Source organism: Candoia aspera, chromosome 5, assembly GCF_035149785.1.
Source record: "Candoia aspera isolate rCanAsp1 chromosome 5, rCanAsp1.hap2, whole genome shotgun sequence".
NCBI classification, from domain to species: Eukaryota; Metazoa; Chordata; class Lepidosauria; order Squamata; family Boidae; genus Candoia; species Candoia aspera.
This window is the reverse complement of record NC_086157.1, coordinates 105721462-105745367: the sequence shown is the minus strand read 5'-3', so window position 1 is coordinate 105745367 and position 23906 is coordinate 105721462. Positions and strand designations below refer to the sequence as shown.

The 23906-nt window shown below is 39.5% G+C and overlaps 1 protein-coding gene across 2 annotated transcripts in view; it reads left to right on the top strand.

Moving 5' to 3' along the window:
- Positions 1–23906, top strand: part of SYTL2 (synaptotagmin like 2) — a 48285-nt gene extending 24379 nt beyond the window's left edge. Inside the window, exons 7-18 of one of the 2 annotated variants that reach the window (XM_063305892.1) lie at positions 1428–5492; positions 7335–7436; positions 8795–8848; positions 12092–12186; positions 14234–14353; positions 15665–15834; positions 16517–16619; positions 17949–18119; positions 19375–19453; positions 20399–20498; positions 21059–21264; positions 22070–23906. In XM_063305892.1, coding sequence (XP_063161962.1) covers positions 1428–5492; positions 7335–7436; positions 8795–8848; positions 12092–12186; positions 14234–14353; positions 15665–15834; positions 16517–16619; positions 17949–18119; positions 19375–19453; positions 20399–20498; positions 21059–21264; positions 22070–22215 — 5411 coding nt within the window. In that variant the 3' untranslated portion in view covers positions 22216–23906. The remainder of the gene's footprint in view (positions 1–1427; positions 5493–7334; positions 7437–8794; positions 8849–12091; positions 12187–14233; positions 14354–15664; positions 15835–16516; positions 16620–17948; positions 18120–19374; positions 19454–20398; positions 20499–21058; positions 21265–22069) is intronic. The other variant, XM_063305894.1, reaches the window with a different exon arrangement.

Genomic DNA, 23906 nt, shown 5'->3' with positions numbered 1-23906 from the left:
GGCTCAGTTGACTTTTCATATAGCTGGTAAGTAACAAGAAAGACTTTGAATCCTGCTATTTTTGTTGAGATGTACAAGTTAGGATTGCATAATCTGAATTAAACAGAAAAATCCTTCCTTATTCCAATCCTGGCTCTCGTTTCCTAATTTTGGGGAAACCATTGTTCAGTGTGGACAAACTGACTTGCTCCCCTAGTTAGTGGCCCAACTGGTGTAATCACTACCATTGCAAGAGAATCAGAGCAGCTGGTTGGTGTTTTCCAAGCTTTTGTGTTAAGAAATTTCAATTTAAAAATTGGCCAAGCATTTAAAAACTTCCATCTAAAATATGAAGGAACTGGTTATGTTTAGCTTGAAGAAGAGAAGGCTAAAGGGAGACACGATAGCATTTTTTCAAGTGCTTAAAGAGCTGTCACCAAGAAGTGGGTGTGGATTTAGTCTCCAGACTTCCTGAGAGTAGGACAAGAATCAGTAGGTGGAAGCTTTATAGAGGGAGACCCAGACATGAAATAAGGAGAAATTTCCCAATCTGAGAGCTATGAAGCAGTGGGACAGCTTGTCTCTTGGAATCCTGGGGGCTCCATCACTGGAGGTTTTCCAGCAAAAGCTGGACAGCCATTTGTCTAGGATGGAATGAGGAAGATGCCTGTCCTGGGCAGGGACTTGGCTAGAAGACCTCCAAGGTCCCTTCAAACCCTATGATTTTATGATTCTTCTACTCAATATTTCTCAACCTAGCAACTTTAAGATGGGTGGACTTCAACTCCCAGAATTCCCCAGCCAGCCATGCTGGCTGGGGAATTCTGGGAGTTGAAGTCCACCCATCTTAAAGTTGTCAAAGTTGAGAAACACTGCTTCTACTAAATGCACTAATAGCTGCATTTTCAAAACATATTAGGTTGTTCAAGACTTCTGCTGGATACTAACATTTATATATGTTTGAAGAATTTGTATAGGGAAAAATTTCTAACAATCCTAATGTTCAGGGAGATGGTTTAAAAAAATGAAAATGCAGGACATAGAATGTATAAAGTAATAATTAAATAGCATGTGACTATCATTACTTTTTTAAAAAACCTGATTATGCGGTTGGACAGCCTATATAATAATGAAGACCACAAATTTTAATTGACTGATGTAAAATCTTATAAGTTGGACAACGCATTTTAAAATTAGTTTTAAAAATACAAGCATTTCAGAGCTCAGGCAATTTTTGAGGAAGTATTTCCTTCTCACAGATTGGAAAACTGCTGTTGAAGACAGCTACTCTTCTAATTCAAAATGCACCATATAAAAGTGAAGTACATTTTTCTTTGAAGGTATTTACTCATAGGCAGATTTATGCAGCTTGAAATGAACTGATACCATTAACTGAGTAGGCTACAATTTCTTTGTTTCACAAGAAAAATTGGCTGTGTCTCTTGTAGGCCAGGAGTTGCCTTTGGCTGAGACAGAAGAACCTGAGATGCCAAAAACTGGCCACGCAGACCTTGAACAAGGTAAGCCTGCACTTGTTGAGGGTCACAGTGTTGACAAACATGCTGCTGAGAATTTGAAGGCAACTGATGAATCCATATCCAAAGTGCTAGACTGGTTCAAAAGAAGTTCCGGTACCGCCGATAAAGAAACAGTTTTGATAACCCCTCAAGGAAGGGCATTTGCAGAAGAGATGGACACCCCAAAGCCGATGGAATTGTCTGTAACGGGAGAAGATAATGGGCCAAATACAGATACATTAAATCTGAATCCCTCTCTGAATGAAAGAGGCGAGCCAGCGAGCGAAGTCTTGAGGCTCGGTGATGTCCTAAAGCAACCAGGACAATTATCGTTTTTGGAAAATGAAAGTCCAAGCAATGTGTTTCTAGGAGAGCAAGCTAGTTTGAATCAAAGCAGAGAAAAACAGAATACAGCTTCTAGCAGCCAAGGGCAGAATATTCATATCGCTAAGAAAACACATCTCCAGACCTTTGATCAGAGTGAGAACAAGATGGATAAAAGCAGTGTGAAAGACATACCTGAAGATGCTTTGTGCAGAAGACTAAAAGCTTTTGAAGATAAAGCACATATGGGCTTGAAAAGCACTGAAGCTCCTTTTGGAGGAGAAATGAAAACTAGCCCACAGGTATGCACTGATGGAGAGAGAGATGTTAAATCTTTCTTGGAAGAAGAAAACGTTGAGCCTAAATCTGGAGAAACTCTGAAAGAACCTAAAGGAAAGGACTGTAATTTTCTAGACACAGAAAGCATGCCCCATGCCAACAATAGGGGTAACCTGGTCTTGCAACAACATGATTTAAAACAATCATCAGTGATAGGAGATAAGAAAAGAATCAAGGATATTAGGGCTTTCTGGGAAGGTGGGAAGGTGACTCCAAAGCCTGCAAATAAGGAAGATCTTACAAATGAAAATATGTCTAGCTACACAAAGGAATACAGTGGGATAAGACCAATGGGTGGATCTTCTGGATATGTAACAAGTGAATCTGACAATGAGCAAAGCAAATATAATTTAGTTACCTTCAGAAAAGTTGAGCTAAGTGAGGAGGACTCTGAAATGGAAGATGATGGTGTCAAGTTGTTTTCAGGAACCAGAGGGCCAATCCAGGTGCATCAATCAACAGGAAGTCGAGTCATTGATATATCTAATGAAGTACTTTCAAGTGACCAGAAAAATACTGACTGTGCAGGATTGCTGGATGATGGCAATTTGCAACCAAGTCACAAAGCGATGCCATTTTCTAAAGAGGATGAAAGACCAGAGGCCACTGCTTTAGAAAAAGGGAATATTCCACCCACTCTGCAACCAAAGCCTCATTTTAAGATTCATTCACTGAAAGAAAAAATAGATGAAGAATCCAAGTCTCAGATGCTCAACCCTTCCCAGTTTCAGAGCCTGAGAAGCTTTTGGGATGCGGGGACTAAACTACAGAGCAGGACTGATGAGACCATCCCACAGAGGAGTAAGAGTAATACTGGAAGTTACATGAAAGAGTTACAAGAAGGAATCGGAACTAGCCAGGCAGTTTTGGAAGGTGGGAGGTCTGGTTTTCCTCTTCAGGAAGAGAGAATGAAAACACCCCCTGTTAAGATTTCACACCAAAGACCTTTAGTGGAAAGAATTGTGATTTCAAAGCATGTGGGAGAACCCATGCTTTCCCCATCAGCAGTGACTGTACCCATGCATTTAGATTATGTCCTGACAAGGGACAATGAGTCTTCCCATGTGCTTCCAGTAAAAGAACATGCAGAAATAAAAATTGTTTCACCAGAAATACAGCATAGTGTTGTTAACAGTGGTTTTCAGAAACTGCCGGTTGAAGAGTCGCAGGAGTCATGTTATCCACCAATTCCTGAGAAAGGGATTCCACGGGTGGAGTTGGTAGCAAAGGGTCAAATGCCTTACAGTGACCAGATTCAAGAACCTAGTTTTGTCCCTGCAGACACAAATAGAAGAGCTGTACTTAAGGCAAGTGAGGTTGTAGAAACTGTAAATAGGGCTTCAGTCCCACCAAAAGCTGATGATGATGCTTTAAATAAGAGTTTGGAGAAGTTGCTAAAGGAAACTTCTGATGCACAAGCCTCTTCCAGTCATCATATAATAGTGGATGTTTCTGAACCAGCAGCTCCTATGTCAGAGAAAAGGAATTTTTTCAATAGGGTGATGGAGCGCAGCCATCATTCTTATTCCAGTGATCAAAAAGAGAGCAGGATGGAATCTCAAAGAGAAGGAACTGTTGAAAAACATGACTTATGCCAAACTCAGCCTGCTGAATTTAAATTTAGCACGGGAAGTTTGCCTAGATCATCTGCTCGGGAAGAAAGCTTGCCGATTCCATCAGCAGAGTTGATACGACCTGATTCCAGTGGTGCTGTTCAGAACAGAACAGACTCTCCTGAGAAAGAGATTCTTGAGATGGTGTTTAAAAATAATGTCCCACCAAACACAGCATGCAGCGATTTGAATGCTAAACTCATCAGTCTGTTGAAAGAATCGGCAAAATTGCCCACTGCTGAGAATATTTTGGAAACACCACTTGATAGTATTCCTAAAGAGGGTCAGCAAAAGCCCTGTGAACAAATGACTGAGGAGAAAGAGTTTGCTTCACCCCAAATGTCCAGTCATTTGAGAGAGACAATGAGTGAGACACTTGTGGGAAGCAAAGATGCAAAGAAAGATGACAACATGCTGATTGTAGTGCAAGATGACGCATCAGAAGCAATTAAACAATGTGCAAACCATAAAGAGAGAATTCAGGGAGAATTAGTTGATGAGCAACCTGAGGAAGTGATGGAAACAGTTGTGAAAACTATTAAACCAAAGACACGTGATCATGCAGCATTTAGAGCTAATTTAAAAAAACTTAATGAAGACGTGACAATGTTAGTTGGGGACATAGAAATTCCTAAAGTAACACGAACCACATTACAGCCCAATCAGTCTGTGAGCTCAGTTTATGCCAAAGATGCATTGGATACTCAGGAAGTAACTGAAGCAATAGAAAAAGCTACTGTTCCTTCTAATTCTAGACATGCTGAATTCAAAGCCCGTTTCCAAACATTACTCATGGAAAACTCTGAAATCTTACCACATAGCCAGAACAATACAGAGAGTAGCAGCGAGGCACAAATAAACAGAAAGTCTACTCAGAACATAGGCTTTATCAATCAACAGGAAATAGACGGTGGTCAAGAAATTAATGAAACTGTAAACAAGAATAGTGCACCCTCCAGATTTCAGCAAAGTGAATTTAATTCTAGCTTACAGAAATTACTTAAGGAAGCTGCTCAAAGACCACCTTCTCACCCAGAATATTTAAGCCTTTCCCAAGAAGAAACTGTAATGAAATCTGTTGCTCCAGCAAAAGATGTTGGTTCATTGAAGTCTAACTTAGAAAAGTTAATTTGGGAAAGTTCTGATGCTGCCTTTCAGCCTCCCACAGTCAACTGCAAGAAAGTTACCTGTCATTCAACACCTGATTTAGATGAACAAAGCTCACCTGTAAAAATGCCAACATTGACAGAGACGGTGTCGAGTGATCACCGTAGTGAACTTAAAATCCCACTTACAGTGAAGGCCTCCAGACATGATAAACAAATTGAAGAAGGAGCAAACATTTCAGAGAATATGGTTTTCCAAAAAATTATCCATCTTAACCTAGCATCTTCAGAAACCCCATGTCTGGAAAAACAGGAGGGTTCTCCTTCCACAGCCAATAAGAAAGAGAAGAAAGGTATAGAAGAGGAAGAAACAGAACTTTCCATGGCCAATGCTTCGTTAGTTGATGTCCACAAAAGCCTGAGTGTGGGGCATGGATTGCAAAGGTCAAGCACCCCACTCTCTGGAAGTCCTCTCCAAACAAGGGAAGTTGAGCTTCAGCTTGCTGCCCCTCATACTGGTGATGACAATGATGATGATGGAGATGCCAGGAATTTTGAGTCAGATTTTTCAGATGAAAATAAATCCTGTCTGGGAATCCAAAGAAGTCCAATATGTGAGCATTTAAAAATTATTTTCAATGTTTCTCAGCCTTGGCAACTTTAAGACATGTGGACTTCAACTCCCAGATTTCCCCAGCCAGCCTTGTTGGCTGGGGAATTCTGGGAGTTGAAGTCCACACATCTTAAAGTTGCCAAGGCTGAGAAACACTGCTTATTTTATTCTTATCTGGGTCTGTTTTATAAAGATTGTTAGAAAGCCACCTGGATGATACCCACTCATTTTTTTCCCCCTAAAGCAAAGATTTCCAGAGTTAGGAGTCATGGGGCATAGGGTTCTTCATCAGGTTTTAAATGGGGGTGCATGTTGCTCTGAGATGAAATATGCCTAGGCATTCTTTCAGTAAACTCCAGAACATTGGGCAAAAATCTTTGCAGCTGTACAGTAACCTAATTTACGTTGGCCTCCTAACATCTTCCTTTTGTCCAATCAGTTAGAAGTCAGGGATGGTACCATACGTTCTGGATGATTCTATTTTAAGAATTACTTTATGCCAGTTATAAGCTTGGATCATCCTCCTACAAGATTAGTTTCCTGCCTTAGATTGGCAGAGAGGAATGATCAATATTGGAGACAGCCCCTTCACTCTGACAGCATACATGGATGGAATGTCTACTTAGTACCTTTCTCAAAGCTCATGTTAGCTCCCGGAGTGATAGAAATGTGCCCCCTAGAGACAACTTCACAAGATGAAGAAAAGCAAAGGGTTTATTCATGAATTATTTAATTGCCATGGCAGAACATTGCTTTTCAAACAGTTGGACGAGTTTGCTTGAGTGAACAGTTTTGACTTAAATATATTCAGTTATGTCTGTAGGTTGAGTCATGGCAACTGGGTTTCTTCCTTTTTGGTAGAAACGTTTCCACCTGGATGACTGAGAATCTTCATCAACATATTCAGTTATGGTTGTTAAGAGGATGGTGCCCAGCAAAATAAACTTGGGATAGATTTTTTTGTTTTATTCCAAGCCATCTTGCACAGCCAGAAACGAGTGCAATATAATCTTTTCTTCTTTGTTAAGCTCTTCCTCCTGCATCTGCTTTCTTAATATATCTGAACAACCGAGATGGCTCGCAGAAATTCCTCCTAGTCAGAAGGAGTTGCTTGAGGCCTGTCTGGTACTGGATGCTGCTGCCTGCTTGAAGATTCACTATGACTTCAGTACGGCTTCCTGCTTTGCTTAGCTTAGACCTGCTGTCTTCTTTGGGTCTTCCAATAGCATCATTCTTCAAGATTCAAAGGTTTATTCTCTCTCCAGCCTTTGGCTTTGATCCTCTTCCACCCAGCCCCAAGTATCACAAAGTGATCTCCCTCATTCAATTTTTACAAAATCTTATCAACTCAAAGTTTCCTTCCCATAGCAACAGTAACTAAGGCAACCACAACTAAGTCCGCAAGAAGAAAGCCGAGTTTTTGAGTTACTCATTTGCGTGATAACCTGACACAGAAACGACTCATGAAGTGACAGCATTAGAAAACATGGCCAAACAGATAAAAATATTTCTTGATATACTGTAGAAATGGTTGTCTAGAAGGCACATGATTTTACCTTTCATTATAAGGGTGGAGCTACATATTACAAGAAACACGGGATTGTCTTATTCAGTGGCACTCCTTGTCAACTTCAGTTAGGGAAGGGGAAAGGTAAGAAAATGAATAGTGAAGTAACTTCAGATCACCATGAGGAGGGATGGAGACAAGGGCTGGCATGATTCTTGTAATCTTTGGTTTTTATTTTTAAAACTTGGATGAATTAACACAGATAAAGATTGGTTATCGTGGTTGGGACGTAAGTCTATGCGTTGTGCAGTGCTCATGTTTTTTGTTTTGAAACAGGTTCGGAGGAAGAGTTGAACCCTGTTATGAAGGCTCTGAAAAGGAATTCAAATAGGCAAATTCCTTCCAAAAGTCTAGAGGACATACCAACAGCCACATCAAGTGAGCAAAACATTTGCCTGACATTTTCCATGCCCTTCACATTTCTTTTTGTCCCAATCTGCCCACCGTTGGCAAGATGTAGTTCTGTGTTACATTTGGAAGGAGTAAATATCTTAAAAGGTTTTCAACAAGCAAATACATCTACAACTTTAATATCTACAGTAGGGATTGGGAAAGCAAATAAAATTTGTTTGCTGGGGCTGTTTCAGAAATTGCAATGTGGCATGTACGTGGCTTATACACATTGTAGCTGTTTGTGGACCCAAATCCACGATGCCTCATCCCAGTTCTTATTACAGGTAGTCCTCGTTTAGTAACCACAGTTGGGACCAGCAACTCAGTCATTAAGTGAAGCGGTCACTAAGTGAAATTGCGACTGTGCTTATGATCTTACTTCAGCGTTCCTTTGCTTTACAGACCTGTGAAGGTCATAAATGCAAGGATTGGCTGCAAAGTAACTTTTTCATCACCATTGTAACTGAGAATGGTCACTAAATGAGGCAGTCACTAGATGAGGACTACCTGTATCTGCATTTTATTTGCATTATCCCACATGGTGGATAATGCTGGGAGTAAGGCCTTATCAGGTGATGGCTTAATTGTCATTAAATCATTGGGAGTCAGATGGTGTACAAATTTGATAAAATCTTGTTTTTTGGGTTCAATTAGAAAAACCAGAGGAAGAGGCTAAATTAAATGGGTTGATCAATGGGTAAACAAGAGCCCGAGACTCATAATAGCTCTTCACTTTTTTGCCCAGTGTCGAAATTTCAGTAATAAATGTCTATTTGGTTGTATAGCCATCAGTTGTATAGTCATCCTACTTTTACCCTTGGTGAATAGGTTTGGCAGACTTTTAAGATGGAAAAGACTTCCTGGCCATCTGGGAAGTCCAGCACCTTGGAAAAATGATGGGCTGATGAAAGCAGCTCTTGATCCAGCATTCAATGTTCTGGAAGTATGCTCTTGTCAGAATTCATGCATCGGACATATATTCTAAGCGCAGCTTCCAACAGGCTGATTTTAAAGGGTGCTTATCATCCTGTCCTACTCTCATATTTTTTACAAAAAAGTAGTTCTTGTGAATGGCATGTTGACATTTTCAAATCCTGCTCTTCCCTTCATCTGGCAACATTAATAGCTTGCAGGGTAAACTGTAATAGAAATGTTGATATGGATCCTTCTCCTCCTGTTGGAGAGTTCACGTGGTTTGAAAAGAAGCTTTTTTGGGGCATTTGAACCTGACTTTGCTTCAAGTTTCATTTTGCTTCCCTCCCATCTCTAGAGGCTTCAGCCCACAAGGATATCCTGAACAGCTGAATTATCTAATTGTGTCACCGTTTTTTCCTCTTGCGCAGATAAAGAAAAAATAAACCTTGCCAGGGAAGACTTAGTGCTTAGTGCTGAAGATGGTAATTATTTTATATGTAGCTGCATGAATTTAATGTTCTGCTTTAGTAAAATGTGTGCATTAAGTATACTGCGTCTTCTGTGATAGCTAATAGCTAGGCTTTGAAGTACTTAAATATTGCACGATTTAGGCTTTTGGTTAGTCTGTGATTTTTGTTTAATGTCGTATATGAAGAAGGCCCTATCAGAAATATAGATTGCAGTCCAGCTTAAGTTGCTCAGGTTTGAACCCACAGACTTCATAAGGACTCAAAGTACTGTACGTATAAAATGTGTGCCAAATATTACATAAGCTATGACATACTAAAGGTAAAGGTAAAGGTTTCCCTTGACGTAAAGTCCAGTCGTGTCCGACTCTAGGGGGCGGTGCTCATCTCCGTTTCAAAGCCAAAGAGCCGGCGTTGTCCATAGGACACTTGCGGGTCATGTGGCCAGCATGACGACACGGAACGCCGTTACCTTCCCGCCGAAGCGGTACCTATTGATCTACTCACATTTGCATGTTTTCGAACTGCTAGGTGAGCAGGAGCTGGGATGAGCAACGAGAGCTCACCCCGCCGCACGGTTTCGAACCGCCGACCTTCCGATCGGCAGCTCAGCGGTTTAACCCGCAGCGCCACCGCGTCCCTCAATGACATACTACCATAATTGAAATTAAAATGGACACAACATTCTCAGCTTCCTAGAATATTTGACCATGATTAACTGACCAGTTCTGATTTCATTTTAGCTTAATTTTTTATTTCCACGATTGATTGCTGTGGAAAACGTTCCCTGTTGTCCTAAAAACAAATGAACTCATTAGCTATGCTAAGTGCTGTTAAAAGAATACCTTTAACCAGTTTAAAAATTTTACCTCAGGCCACCCACCCAGGATTTGAATTTTTTTTCTGTATTTTTTAAATAGTGGAAATGAAATTAGGCCTTGTACTCTACCACTTCTTCAAGAGATTTTCTCTCACTTTAACATCTGGCAGCCTGTCTTAGCCATATCCTATGTTGAAATATAAATGAAATTTTACAGAATAGCTTGAAAATAGAGTAGGTAAAGATTCTGAAGCAAGGAGCAGGAGAACCTGGTTTATCTGTAAGAATTGAAAATGGCCTTGCTGGATCAAACCAAAGACTTGATCCAGTTTGTTGTTTTTCACAGTACCCAGCCTCCCTTCTGTGGGTAGAATTTAGAGGCCTGGTGCCTTCAATCTGGAGGCAGCATTGAGACTTCAGGACTAATACTCCTTGATAACCATCCCTCTCTGAATTTTGCCAGTCTCCTTTTAAAGCCATCCAAATCATTAGCCATCGTGAGATAATAGATTCTGTAGGTTTATTGCAGCACAGTTGTAATTAGAGTACTCTTGTTAACTCTATTGTTAAGTATAACAGTACGTTATTTGTGGTTGCCATTTTTGATCAGATCACCCAGCTGAGCCAAATGACAACACAACAGGAAGTGAGTAATAAGGTCCTTCCTGAACATAACATTTTGCAGCTTCTTGCTATTTTATTTTACAGTACTGACTAACCACTAATGCATTTGGAGTCTGTTCTTGTTCTGTTAATTGTTTGTATCTTATAAAATAACAACTAATTTTGCATTGCTGAGAGCTTCTGGCGTGTTTAACGCAAGGCATGATTCCATTTGTCATCTGAAGGCAACATCCAGCAACCAGAAAGAACCAAATGGTAGAAAGCATGAGAAGGGGATGCTAAGTGCAGAAGAAGGGAATAACCTGATCATGAAGAATTGATAGCTCAGTTACAAAATCTTCCTGTATTTTGGGAGGGAAAAAGAGATCTATACGGCATTCAATCCAGAGAAGGATCAGGGCAGAATTTGGGGATTTCTGTGTTCTTGCTAGATATGGGGCTTGGTTTTCGTTTGTAGAAAACATTGTGTCCACTGAATAATTGTACCAGTGTTGAGCTTTATTGTTATTTTTTTTCCTATTCCCACTCTTCATCTGCCAGAAGGGATGATGAACATTCAGTTTATGAAAAAAAAACCCTTCCTCTTTCTTCTCCCTTCTTTTTTAGTTTGTATTATGGGAGGGAGTATGTAAGATTATGAGTAAGGGTTGTAGTGTGCAGTTCTGTGTTACAATGTCTGGCTTCTTCAAACATTAAATAGAATTTAGTGTAATGCGGTATGGAGACTCCATTACCAAGAACGGATATTTATAATATACTACCTGGAATACAAACATTTATAACAGGAGTGGATCTTCAACAAGTCATGATTGATGAAAATTAGCATCCCAGTTTCCTGCTGTTTTGAAGCAGGAAATAATAAAAATGTAGATCTTAAAAGAGAGCCCATATGGTGTAGTAGTTAAGGCATCAGGCTAGAAACCGGGAGACCATGAGTTCTAGTCCTGCCTTAGGCACAAAGCCAGCTGGGTGACCTTGGGCCAGTCACTTTCTCAGCCCTAGGAAGGGGACAATGGCAAACCACTTCTGAAAAACTTTGCCAAGAAAATCACAGGGACTTGTCTAGGCAGTCTCCAAGAATAGAACATGATTGAACGGATTAAAAAAAAAGTCTTAAAAAGACTTAATGTGGTTAAAAAATAATAATAAATGTCTGAAAACCCGAGTTGTATCTTCCTCCATACCTCCTTTGCTTGATCATTCTCACCCAGTATGGCCCTCAACTTTTTGTCAACTCTGTAAGTTGAATCCACTACCTCCAAAAAGTTATCCACTCCTGATTTAGGAAGTGTGTTGAACCTGGACTAGGGAGACTAGAATTCAGATCATCCCTTGATTATATACAATTGGATACAGGCTTTTATCATACAGAGAGACGTTGATAACAGTTTAATAAATGGATAAATAAATTTAATAACCAATTGGTAAATTTATTTATAAACCAGGCTTGCCACAAATTCTTGATTTATTTAAAATGTAAGTTCTGGTATAAAGTATATCTAAGCACTGGCATCACATACCTTTGCAAATTTTTGCAAGCCTGTATTGTTGTAGGAGTACAAGTGTAAGAGGGGTGAAAATCCTTTACTTTAGAAGAGATTTGAAAAACTGGAAAGGACTTGTATAGATCATGAACTGTGTTAGTTCTTGGTGCTTCTTTGCAGCAAGCCTTGCTGATTTCATTAAGCACCACTTGCATGTGCATGTTTCTTAAGCATGCTCATTTTTTTCCCCCCAAGAACACTTTATGAGTCAATCTTTTTACCAGGACTAGAATCTAATTAGCATTCTCAATGTGAATTGCTGCTTTTTAGTCTCCACAGCACCTTCTTTCTCTGACAGTCAGTTCTCACGTCCGGAAAAAATCAAGATGATGAGCAAATCGGTCCCAGCATTTCTTCAGGATGAGGCAAGTTTTTACTTCTGTTTAAAAAAAACAAAACAAAAAAATGATGATTTGCTTTAAGGTCGTGCTGTTTTAGTAAAATATGTAAGAATATCTGGTGAATTCAGCCAGAAAACAGGAATGTAAAAAATGAGGCTTGCAGATTTCCATTTATTTCAATAAGTCTGAATATTGTAAGAAAGGTAATAAAGTCCTGGAGAATTCTGCCAGGAAGCAGCACTTTGTTCTTAGTGGTTCATAACACCTTATGCATCTGGACTGGTTGAAAAACTGCTTGATCAATCACCTAATTGTTTCATAGCCCACATTTTTTTTTCCTCTAAAGGGATGGCCATGCAGTTTTTTGACAAGACAAATTAAAATTGTAATTCATATTATAAAAATGTGTATTTGAGTGCAAGGCAAAGCAGTCCTCTGATTGCTTTTCAAATTATATTACGTACCCAATTATTTCTTTAATTATTTATTTAGTTCCTAGTTCAAACTGACTTAGAGTGGCTTACAAACGAATAACCAATAATAAGGTTACATTGATATGCAATTGTATCAATGTTTATCAAGCTTTTCAGCACTGAGGAATAACCCACAGTTAGAAGAGATTCACCCACAAGGAGGGTGTAAAATACAACAGTCCCGCTTAAAAAGTCAAGGCTTTATGGCTTTGCAGAAGGCCATAAGGGAGGAAGCAATTGAGAAGGGCTCACCCCAAGTTCCCTATAGATGGCACCCCATGAAAGGGGTAGGATCTGGAGAGCACTCTTCCAGATTTCAAGGGATGTGGAATTGTGAATATACAGCTTATCATCTTGATTGGCACAATAAATAAAGCATGTTGGAAAAAGCAGTTGACAGTCCTGTACCTCCATGTAGCTCAACAATAGATTTCCCTCTTTGTTCATTGTCATTATTTGCCTCTGTGTCTATCTCTTGTTTTGGAATAAGCTTTTTATAATCATTGCAATTGCTAGAACAAATTCTAAGCCCTTCCACTATCTTCAGTCCATTCTAAATGTCTTCAACTCTTAACAGAAATCTAAATCTCAAAATGAATGAAGAAACTGAAATTCTGAATCAATTAGCCAATCATCTCTTGATCAAATAATCATAGCTCATATTATGAATATGTATATGCATATGCATATGCATATGTATATGTATATATCTGTCATGAGTACTGATGGCGAGCAGGAGGGGGCCTCTATCCAGGGGAGAAAACGCATGCGTAGTACTGAGGAATTAAGCAGCCATCCAAAGAGACACAGATCAGACCCGCCTTAACTTTCGGGGTTTATCTGTCTGGGTTTTTCCCACGCTTCTTCAGTTTGTTAGGATTCTGTTTAATGTAGCAGTAATAAACACTAGAGACCTACTCCTCATTTCAGTGTGATTTCTGACTGTTAGGACAATATTGGTCAATGAAGTGGATGAGGTCCAGTAGTGGGAGTGCTGGGAATATGCCAATGGGTTGGATTCACAGAATACACTAAGACAGACCCCAAGCAAGCCACAATGTGTCGTCCGAATCCAGATGCATTAGTTCCTAGATAACATGGAACATAAAAGCAAGACTTCTGGAACTCTGGAATTAGAAATGATTTCCTTTCTTCACAGGATCAGATTTAACAAAACTTTATAGACCTTGTGAGGACTGCAACACTGGTTTCTTTGTCTCATGGACAGATGGCCTCTTTTTATAGGCCCAGAATGGAATCAAGGAAATTCTTGATTCTTGAGGGAAAAAAAGGCACCACATCACTTGTCTTATCTGCTGCATTAGCCAGTGAAAAAGGGCAGCTGATCTCCTTTTCCTTAAAATTGATTGAAGTTTGTTCGAAGAGGGAATGCTGTATATTCTGAGTGCACTATCTAATTTCTTCCTGTTGTTTTTATTAAGTGCTGCTTAAATTCTTGCATGCAAATTATGCATGCCTCATTAACCTGACAAGGCTGGATCTCAGGCCTTCAGACCTTGGCAGAGCTGATTGTTATCTTCACTTTTCAAACATCTGTGCAGACTTTTCTTTCTCTCCCTTTGTATAATATCTTGTAGAGCGATGACAGAGAGACAGATACAGCATCAGAGAGCGGTTACCCACATGGGAGAATCACGAAGAGCCCAAGTTCGCTAACCAATCTTAGTGGCTCTTCTGGCTTGGCGTCCTTGTCTTCTGTATGTAAACAAAAGCTCTGGTTAATAATGCTGCTTTTACTAATCTTCTTAGGTCTCTAACTTCCTCAGGAGCAATGCTTATAAATGATGTTGATTAATTATTACGCCTCTCTGTTTTAAAACATGTTGTCTGGGGACAGCATCTGGAGAACTTTGAGGTGGAAAAGTAAGGAAAGTCAGGCCTGTCTAAGTAACTGCACGGTGGACAACGCAGGATCCCAGGGTGGAAGTTCAAACAACATTCCAGAAGAAGCAGAAGCGGCTTCTGTAATGTTGCCAAGAAAACTGCATTGTGATGTCCAGGATTTAGTGCCCAGAATCTCAGCTTGGTTAGAGAGTATCTCTACGTTTTTGCCCCTTTTTCAAAATCTTTTGTTTTCTCATCTGAGATATTTCAGCCCTTTCATTAGGCCCCTTCAAAGTGCTTGTTGGCAGCAGTGTTCTTAAGTACTGTGAAAACAAGCCATAATTAATTTCAGTTCTCATGTGGCTCAGTGAGGATGATGGGCAAAGCCACAGGGGAATTCATTCTGGTTTGCTGTGACTGGCCAGAAAACCAAAATGGGAATCCATGTTGGTGACAGAACGTCTGAATTTGTGAATTAATGTCTCTGGTGGCTGCTGCACCATGAAGACGTGTTGAAGTTTTTGAACTTAGTCTTGATGTAGAATTCTTTTCTTAGCAAATGGTGATGAAGTTCACCCAGAGGCATGGTAATGAAGTAAAAAAAAAGTTTTGCACTTGCTTTTTGAAGCAGAATTTTAAATCATCTTCTCAATCTTGAACTTGCAGGGCAGATTGACCCAACCTCAAATATCTATAAAATAGGTCTTATATTGCCTTTTTCACTGCATTGTTTGGAGAACAAGACAGTTGAAGATTGTCAAATAAATGCTAACCCAAAATGCTAAATGTGACCAATGGATAATTATGCAATAGTTCTGGACAGAAACCTCCAAATAATGTAGTTTTGAGTACCGATGGGAAAGTCAAAGGCAAAACCAGTTGGTAGAGCTTAAAGAGAGGAGCAGACAAAATATTTTCTGTTGGGTCCACTTTATAAAATTATTCTTTGCATGTGTACTGTTAATGATTTTTACTTACTAAAAAACAAGCATGCATTATTTGGATGTGGATTGTATTTCCCACTGAATAATATCTGTGAAGGGTTTCTAAATTGTTCTTCCCTACTTCCAACCCATTCAGACATGGATTTCTCTCCTGCACTTCAAATCTCTTTGCTGGGCTGAAGCACCTACAAAGCCACCCATTTTAAAAGTATTTATTCTCTTGCTTTTTGACATCTGCAGGTGAGCACCAGTGTGATGAGCGTTTATAGTGGAGATTTTGGCAATGTGGATGTTAAGGGGAACCTCCAGTTTGCCATTGACTATGTGGAGCAGTTGAAGGAGTTCCATATTTTTATTGCCCAGGGCAAGGATTTGGCTATTGCAGACGTTAAAAAGCAACGTTCAGATCCGTAAGTGAAACTGGAGGAGAGAACCTGAAACATTCATTTCTTAAGAAAGAAGGAACTATGTTGTATCTTACGTGGAGCAGGAACAGACGTTCCACATCAATTCCTTTGCTGTACTCCTGTTGTGAGTAGGGAATAAGTGATATATATAAAGTGACATACAAAGTGATACATAGACTGATCCAGTGTTATTTAGTGGTGTTTTCTTGGATTAATTATAAACAATGGCCCATGTTTCACAGCTGCCTTTTAAGTAGAAAAGTGGAATAAAAATATTTTAAGTACATTTTACATAATGGTCATTTGAACGTAAATTTCGAAAGCAGAATTTTTACCACCTTGTGGTTCGTTTGCCATAGTCAAATGTAAGATTTTGGGATTGCAAGGGGGATGAAAATGTTTCAAAGTGGAACCAAAATGCAATAAATATGCAAACCCAAACAGGGCTGAAAAGAATTTGCAGAGAAAAAAAATATTAATAAGAAATATTCCCATTTCAGATTTTAGAAGAAGCTTGTAAAGAAATCATAGATTCTCTTTTGAAATGTCTGGAATGAAATTGATTTATTTCATTTGAAGAGAAGCTTAAATATATTCTACCAAACACTTTTATGTTGGTGTTGGGTTTCATTGGAAGTCATATTAAGACTCTGTCTTCTCATATTTGGTGATGCAACATTTTCAGATATGTGAAGAGTTACCTGCTACCAGAAAAATATAAACTGGGCAAAAGGAAGACATCTGTGAAGAAGAAAACATTGAATCCTGTCTACAATGAGATATTACGGGTAACTTGCATCTTTCTCCTTGTTTCTGATGGGGTGGCTGTACATTTCTGCTTGTCCCATCTAAGGTAGATACTGCAGATTTATATCGCCTGCCCTCTGGAATAGCATCTCCCCAGTGATCCACATGGCTCCCATGCTGACAGTGTTCCAAAAGTCCCTGAAAAACTGGCTATTCTCACAGGCCTTGAGGTAGTGTAGCCAGTGAGCCCGTCAGTTTTTCTTTCATTGTTGTATATGGTTTTCTCTTCCAGATGCTGGTATGTTCCTCAATTTTTATTGCTTCTTGCTTTTCAATCATCTGGAGTCGTTTGGAGCCAGGTGGCTCCTAAATTATATAAATATAAGTAAATAAAACTGTACAAAGTGCAGGAAGCTGGGCAGCTGAACCAAGCAGTTGATCACAACACCATTCTCTCTGAAGAAAGCTTTTTTCAACTTTAGAAGAATTATAACTAAGAACCAGTGTAATATAGTGGGAATCAATAACATGCTTATCATGTAGAAAGTCTGTGTGGTTGATCAAGATTGACACCAACTTGTGGCACAAAGTCAATCAATACTATAGTGCCCATCAACCACAAGGACAATACCTACAAACTCTCTGAGTTGTTTTAATTTAAATAAAATGCTTTATTTTTATTTCCCATATTTTAATCCTGTTGTATTTCACAAAGAGTAATGGAGGTGCACAATTAAAATCATAACACAGCAACAAAGTAGTAAATATAATAAATCAAAACTGACAGAATCCTGGATCAACAATAAAATTAAAACTATGATGAATAGGCATCCACTGGTTGAAACACCTGAAATCTTGTGACGTTTCAGCAGCTTAAAGTACTGTGTGCAGTATTGTGAAATTTGGGTCACATGAGATCTTGGGGGAATATTTTTTAAAATCTTGAAAGATTTAGCTATATCATCAGATTTCAGGCAATTTTATTCATAGGGAGGGCACCCAGATCTTGAAATGACAGAGGATCATAAAATTATTCATGGGCTGGAATTACTGAAATCATTGAATGAAGCTGATTAGAAGATGGTGAATAAGTCTGCCAGGCACAACTATCTACAATAGCTAAATGAAAAGTTATGTATTCCAAAGCAATAGAGTTAGGAACTCAGAAGCAAAATAAAACAGTAGGAAATTTCTAACACTGCCCTATTTTGCTCATGAGCTTCCAGAAACCTCTGACCAGCTACTGTTGATGACAGGATGCTAATGCTGCCATGAAAATTACAGGGATGTATCTATGAATCACAGGAGTCAAGCTTCATCAAAGGAGACATCATCTTGACTAGGTTTAATGTCTGTTTGTGTATCTACAGTATAAAGTAGACAAGGCTGTTTTGGAGACTCAAAGACTGAATATCTCAGTTTGGCATCATGATACTTTTGGGCGCAATAGCTTCCTGGGTGAAGTGGAGCTGGACTTGGCAAACTGGGACTGGAATGACAGTCAGAACAAACAAATGATATGGTACCCATTGAAACCGAGGGTGAGTTCATGGCTTTTGATTTTCCAAGTGTGTCATCTGAGCCAAATTTCCTTCATGTCCCTTTGCCCCCACTTCTTCACGTTACAATCTTCCAAAATATTATAAGGAATATAAAGATGTCATCTAAATCATGTTTTATATTCTGCAATACAAAGCATCTGTGACTGCTGCCTTTGTAAAGCATATTGCTATTAAGACTTAAGCAAATATCTTTGCATTGTGATAGAGAATTACTGTTTTGGAAATTAAGATATGTATGAGCTTTGCTACATGTTGTAGCTTAAGTAAAAAAAATATTTTGCTCAGTGAAGATACCTGAATTTACATGAGCAATATTTTTGTTAATATTCATTATTTCAAATGAAAGGACTTAACAAAACCATAGGTAGCTTCTAGGAACCTATAGTGTTAGAAGTTACATCTCCAGTTTGGGTTAGGAACAAAAGCCTATTCTGAGCAGAAATTATTGTGGATCTCTTAGAAAGAGGAATTATTTTTCTTTTCAGAATTATTATTTTATATTATGGACAAATTGGTTCAGATCTGGTATATTAAGTTGTGCTTTTATATTGCCTTGCTTAGAAGCACAGTCAGCGGATGAGCATGAATGCATACAAGGGTGTGAAATGGAATGGCATCATGGTATGATCACAAGAGACTTCATGTATTTAAACGTTCTTATAGTCTGGCCAAATCTTTATATGTTATCTCTGAGGTAGTCTGGAGAATGCCAAAGGACATGATAAAAATCCCTGTCTTCAAAAAGGAGGGAATGTCCACAGTGCAAGACATGGAAAAATGGATTAAGATACAGGAAGGCAGATTCTGCCTGAATGTTAAGCAGAATTTCCTAACAGTAGAACCATTTTGAAGGGGGAACCAGTTACCTAGAGCAGAGTTTTTCAACCTTGGCAACTTTAAGATGTGTGGACCTCAACTCCCAGAGTTCCCCAACTGGCTGCCAAGGTGGAAAAACACTGACCTAGAGATGGAGGGTGCTTTTTCATTGGATGTGTTGAAGATCGACAGCTGTCAGGCATATTTCCATTTGGATTCCTGCACTAAGTAGTAGTTGACTTCGATGGCTTCAGTGGCCCCTTCATACTGCAAGTGATTGTACCCATTTGGGGCATGCTGTTTCAGAAAAGATAAGTATGTACAGTTATAAAAGTGGGGATAGTGACGAGCTTTAGGCTTTTAATAGACATTGACTGTTTTTGTTTTATTTCTTCATTTGTTTTTCCAAATGGTGAAGACCCCCTTAACAGGACTAGAAATTGAAAACAGAGGGGATATAAAGATAGCTCTCCAGTATGTCCCACAGCCTGCTGGAGGTAAGTATTGCAGTCATATGTGTTTTTTAATTTACTTCAGTTACTGTTTTGTCCTTCTGGTTCAAAGTTCAGAAATAGTGCACACACATACCCAGACAGACCGAGCTCCATAATGTCTGCAGAAGTCTGCAGAAAGAGTTTCTTAAAACTTAAATGTGCCTCGGATCTCACCAGATTGCCAGATATCACAAGATTTAAAAAGTTTGGGCATGAGATCTTATCAGATGTTGACCTTCTGAAGTGAATCTCATGAGACTGTGACCCTTTTTTCTTTTTTTATTTATGGCACCTGCATCATTGCATTAAATTGCATGAGGCCTGCTTACTCAAAAAACTGCTGCTTCTGCTCTAGCTAGCCTCCTTAATAATAAAACGAGGAGGTCTCAAAGTTAAGAGGCATGGCTTAGAAGAATTTTTTAAGGTGCCTTATTAGGAGCTAGGAACATCCTAGTGTTCCTAAGATACTAGTGTTCTGTACAGTATGTCCACCTTCTTTCTGAGGCTAGCGATTCAATATTGGGTGGTAGTTAAGATGCTGGACCAGGACCATGGGAGCCCAGGTTCTGTCTCCAGCCATGGAAGCTCACTGGGTGATTTGGGGTGTATCACTTACTCTTAGTCTAATCCACTAAAAGTGGTATGAGAGCCTACTGTGAACCATACCTTAAGATGCTGGAGGAAAGGTGAGCTGCAAATCTATCAAACAAATAAATGAATAAGGCATCCCCTGACCTGAGAGGCAGAAAGAAAACTTAAATATTTCTAACTTTTCTTAAAAAATGCACTGCCCTTAACTCCCAAGAGATAAAACAGGATTAAAAAAAAGTAATGTTATGATATCCTAATGGCACTGCCTTATTAATCGTGAATCTGTATTCTTTGAACAGTGTACCAGTATTATGCCTCTTGATTTATTCTGGTGGTATATGTGTCTCTGTTTCAAAGGCAAAAAGACTCCAGCCACTGGGGAAGTTCACATTTGGGTAAAAGAATGCAATGATCTCCCGGTCCTTAGAGGCCCGAAGCTCAACTCCTTTGTGAAGTGGTAAGTACAGTCAGTATACACAGGATGGCCTAGTTTGGCAGCGGTGTTTTGGGCGTGGCTGGAAATTCTCCACATAAGGTGGCTCAACATAGGTTTTCAGTCATGACATACCGCAGTGGGACAGTTGAAAAATCACCAATTGGAGTGGGGATTTCTGTTGAGTTTCTTTCTGTTTTATTACTTTTATTGCTATTGTCCATCTGTGAGAGTTGTTCTGGGATGTGACAGTACATAAATAAATAATTAAAGACCATGCATTCCAGTAATCCCAGGATTTTGTGGCAAATTATAAAGCATAATAAAACCAAATAAAATAGGTAGCAATACTGGCATAGCAGCAGAGGACAAAAGGGATTTTGAAAAGTAAAAATTCAGCCAGCCCCCTAGCAACAAAGATTTTACAGGAGCATTTTATTGTTTGTGTCTGTCCAATTTTTTTCCTCTTAGATACAAGAAGTAGTAATTTCTCTCCTTGCTTTACAAGTCTTGTCTGGTATTGCTGCAAAGGGTACCATCTAAAGTGTGCTTGGTATCATTTCTTTTGTTCCTGTTGTCCAAAGTACCGTTCTTCCAGATACAAGTAGAAAGAGCCGTCAGAAAACAAGAGCTGTTTCGAAGACAACGAATCCAGTCTTCAACCATACCATGGTTTACGATGGCTTCAGGCCTGAAGACTTGAAAGAAGCATGTGTAGAACTTACTGTCTGGGATCATAATAAACTTGCCAATCACTTCCTGGGAGGACTTAGAATAGGACTTGGAACAGGTATTTGCAGGGGCATGAAAGCTTCTTTGGCTTTCTCTCTCTATCTTTCCCCTTTCCCCTTCTATCTTTAGGACTACAGGATGGGTATTCCAGAAAGAATCAGGAAGAGCCTGTGGTTTTGAAAAACAAAGGATGCATTCCTTTAATGCAACTAAAAAACATATTCTGTGCTCTCCCTGTCTTACATGCTTTACTGCATCTATTGTCAATGTATGTATTCATTGAGTAGTCTCCTAGTTAATTAACACAGGATTATGTCAAGATTTCTGTGAGTGGACTCCTGCTTATGGGGCAATCCTGGTAGAAAAAGGATCCTTTCCCCTGCAGTTACTTTGGTGTCTGGTTGGGGGATATTCTGGAATAGTGATAAGCATGGGGATAAGCATGGACCAGATGTGTTGGTTGGCACCTTCTACAAAATGTAGGCAGCATTGCCATTGGACAGGAAATGTGAAAATTAGAATTCATTGTATCTGGAAGACAGAAGTGTGTCTGCTTCTACTGTGGAGCAACATGCAAGGTGTTCCTTGGGTTGCAATGAAGATGGATGAAAATCTGCAGAATTGCTAGTTTATTACAAAAAATATCACAGATATTACAAAAATATCACAGCAGACTAGACACAACCAAAAACAGGATGCTGCAGTAATATCAACTGAACCTCATTCTGGGGCTCGGTTCAGGACTTCCATGCAAAAGCCACTATATGTTGCTGAAGGCTATTGATCAGTTCTCTGAAATTATTACCATGCAAATAACAAATCAGTAAGTGCTGCTAATCTCATTTATTTAAACACTTTTTTAGGCAAAAGCTATGGTACTCCAGTGGACTGGATGGACTCTACATTAGAGGAAGCCAGCCTATGGGAAAGGATGATCAACTCTCCCAACACTTGGGTAGAAGACACACTGCCACTCCGGATGCTGATGGTGGCAAAAATGACGAAGTGAAGATGATGCTGTAATAGGTTCCTTCCAGTTGATATGACTTGCTGGAGTTTGATGGAAAGAAGAGCCAGAGAGATACAAAGATGAACTTCTAGGGGACCAATTCTTTCAGGTTTAACTTCAGCAGAGGGCATCTTTACATTGCATATAACTTTACCTTGTTTTTGCTGAATGCTACCACGATAAAGCAGGTTAGTGTCCAATTATCCGCTGGTACTGTGTTTTAAATTAAACTCTTTTAATCTTTAATAAATATGTATTAAAACATGAAATGTATTTAAAATATTATGTACAGTTGTCCTGTGTGGTCTTTTAAATAGATCATGAAAAACAGTTAAATGATTTCACTAAGTGACCATGCACCGTTTTTTCCCATTGTTCTGAGGTTCCCCAAATCTGTGTGTGAATATTTCATGTAATATCACATGATTTTTACTTACATCTTAATGCTTGATTAATGCTTGAAGAGTAGGTATCAGCTGTGGCTAGGAAGGCCTTTGCACAACTCCATCTGGTGTACCAGTTGCACTCTTTCCTAGATTGGGGGGCCCTTCAGACAGTCACTCATCTCCTAGTCACCTTGCAGCTTGACTACTGCAATGCTTTCTACATGGGGCTGTCCTTAAAGACCACCCGGAAGCTTCAACTGGTCCAGAATGCAGCCGCACAGGCAGTGATGGGCATGCCTTGGTATGTCCAGGTAACACCTCCGCTTCATGAACTGCACTGGTTGCTGGTTTGCTTCTGGGTGCAATTTAAGATGCTGGTTGTTACCTATAAAACCCCTTCATGGCATAGAGCCTGGTTACTTGAGGGGCTGCCTGTCTCCCATAACTTCTGCCCAGCTGATTCAATTCTGCAAGATTGGCAGGCTCCAGGTTCCTTTGATGAAAGAATGTCATCCCTCAGGACCCTGGAAGCACACCTTCTCTGTAGCAGTCCTGGCCCTCTGGAATGAGGTTCCCCCCAAGATCTGGATGGCCCCCACTCTGCTGTTATTTAGATGATCCGTGAAGATCTGACTCTTCACCCAGGCCTTCAGTGAGGTAGAGCAAGACCCTTCTCTTCATCATGCTAGCTATCTTATATCTTTATTTTTTTATTTTTTGCTTTTATTGTAATTGCTTTGATTGTTGTGAGCCACCCAGAGTCATTGAGAATTGGGCAGTGTACAAGTTTAATATATCATCTTCATCATCTCATTTATTCCACTTAGATATGAATCAGTGCTGACATTGAGAAAATTCATAGCAATTGCAAGCCGGTAGTGGTACAGATGATGCTGTGATGGGGACTCAGGAGACAAGTGTAGACAAATGGCTGCTGACTGAAAACACCTATTCCAGTCACCAAGGTATCTTAACCAGTGTTCATCCAGTTGATGTTCTCCAGATATTTTGGACTTCAGCTTCCACTGTCTAGCAAATGTAGGTGTTGAAGTCCAGCCCAGATGGTGGATACTGGGTTAGGGAAGACTGGTCTAGTGTTCAACATAATGGCTGAATTCACTACACACTTAATTCAGTCATGGTGGTATGTTGTGCAAAGACCATACTCAATTCAGTAGTAGAGTTAGGATTAGTTTTGACCCCAAAAAGCCTGGGCTTGTTTTGACTTAAACTTCATTCCTGAGTCAGCAACATCCAGTTAGTTGTGGGGAAGTTTCTCATCCTTGCCTCATCAGTCTCCCCAGA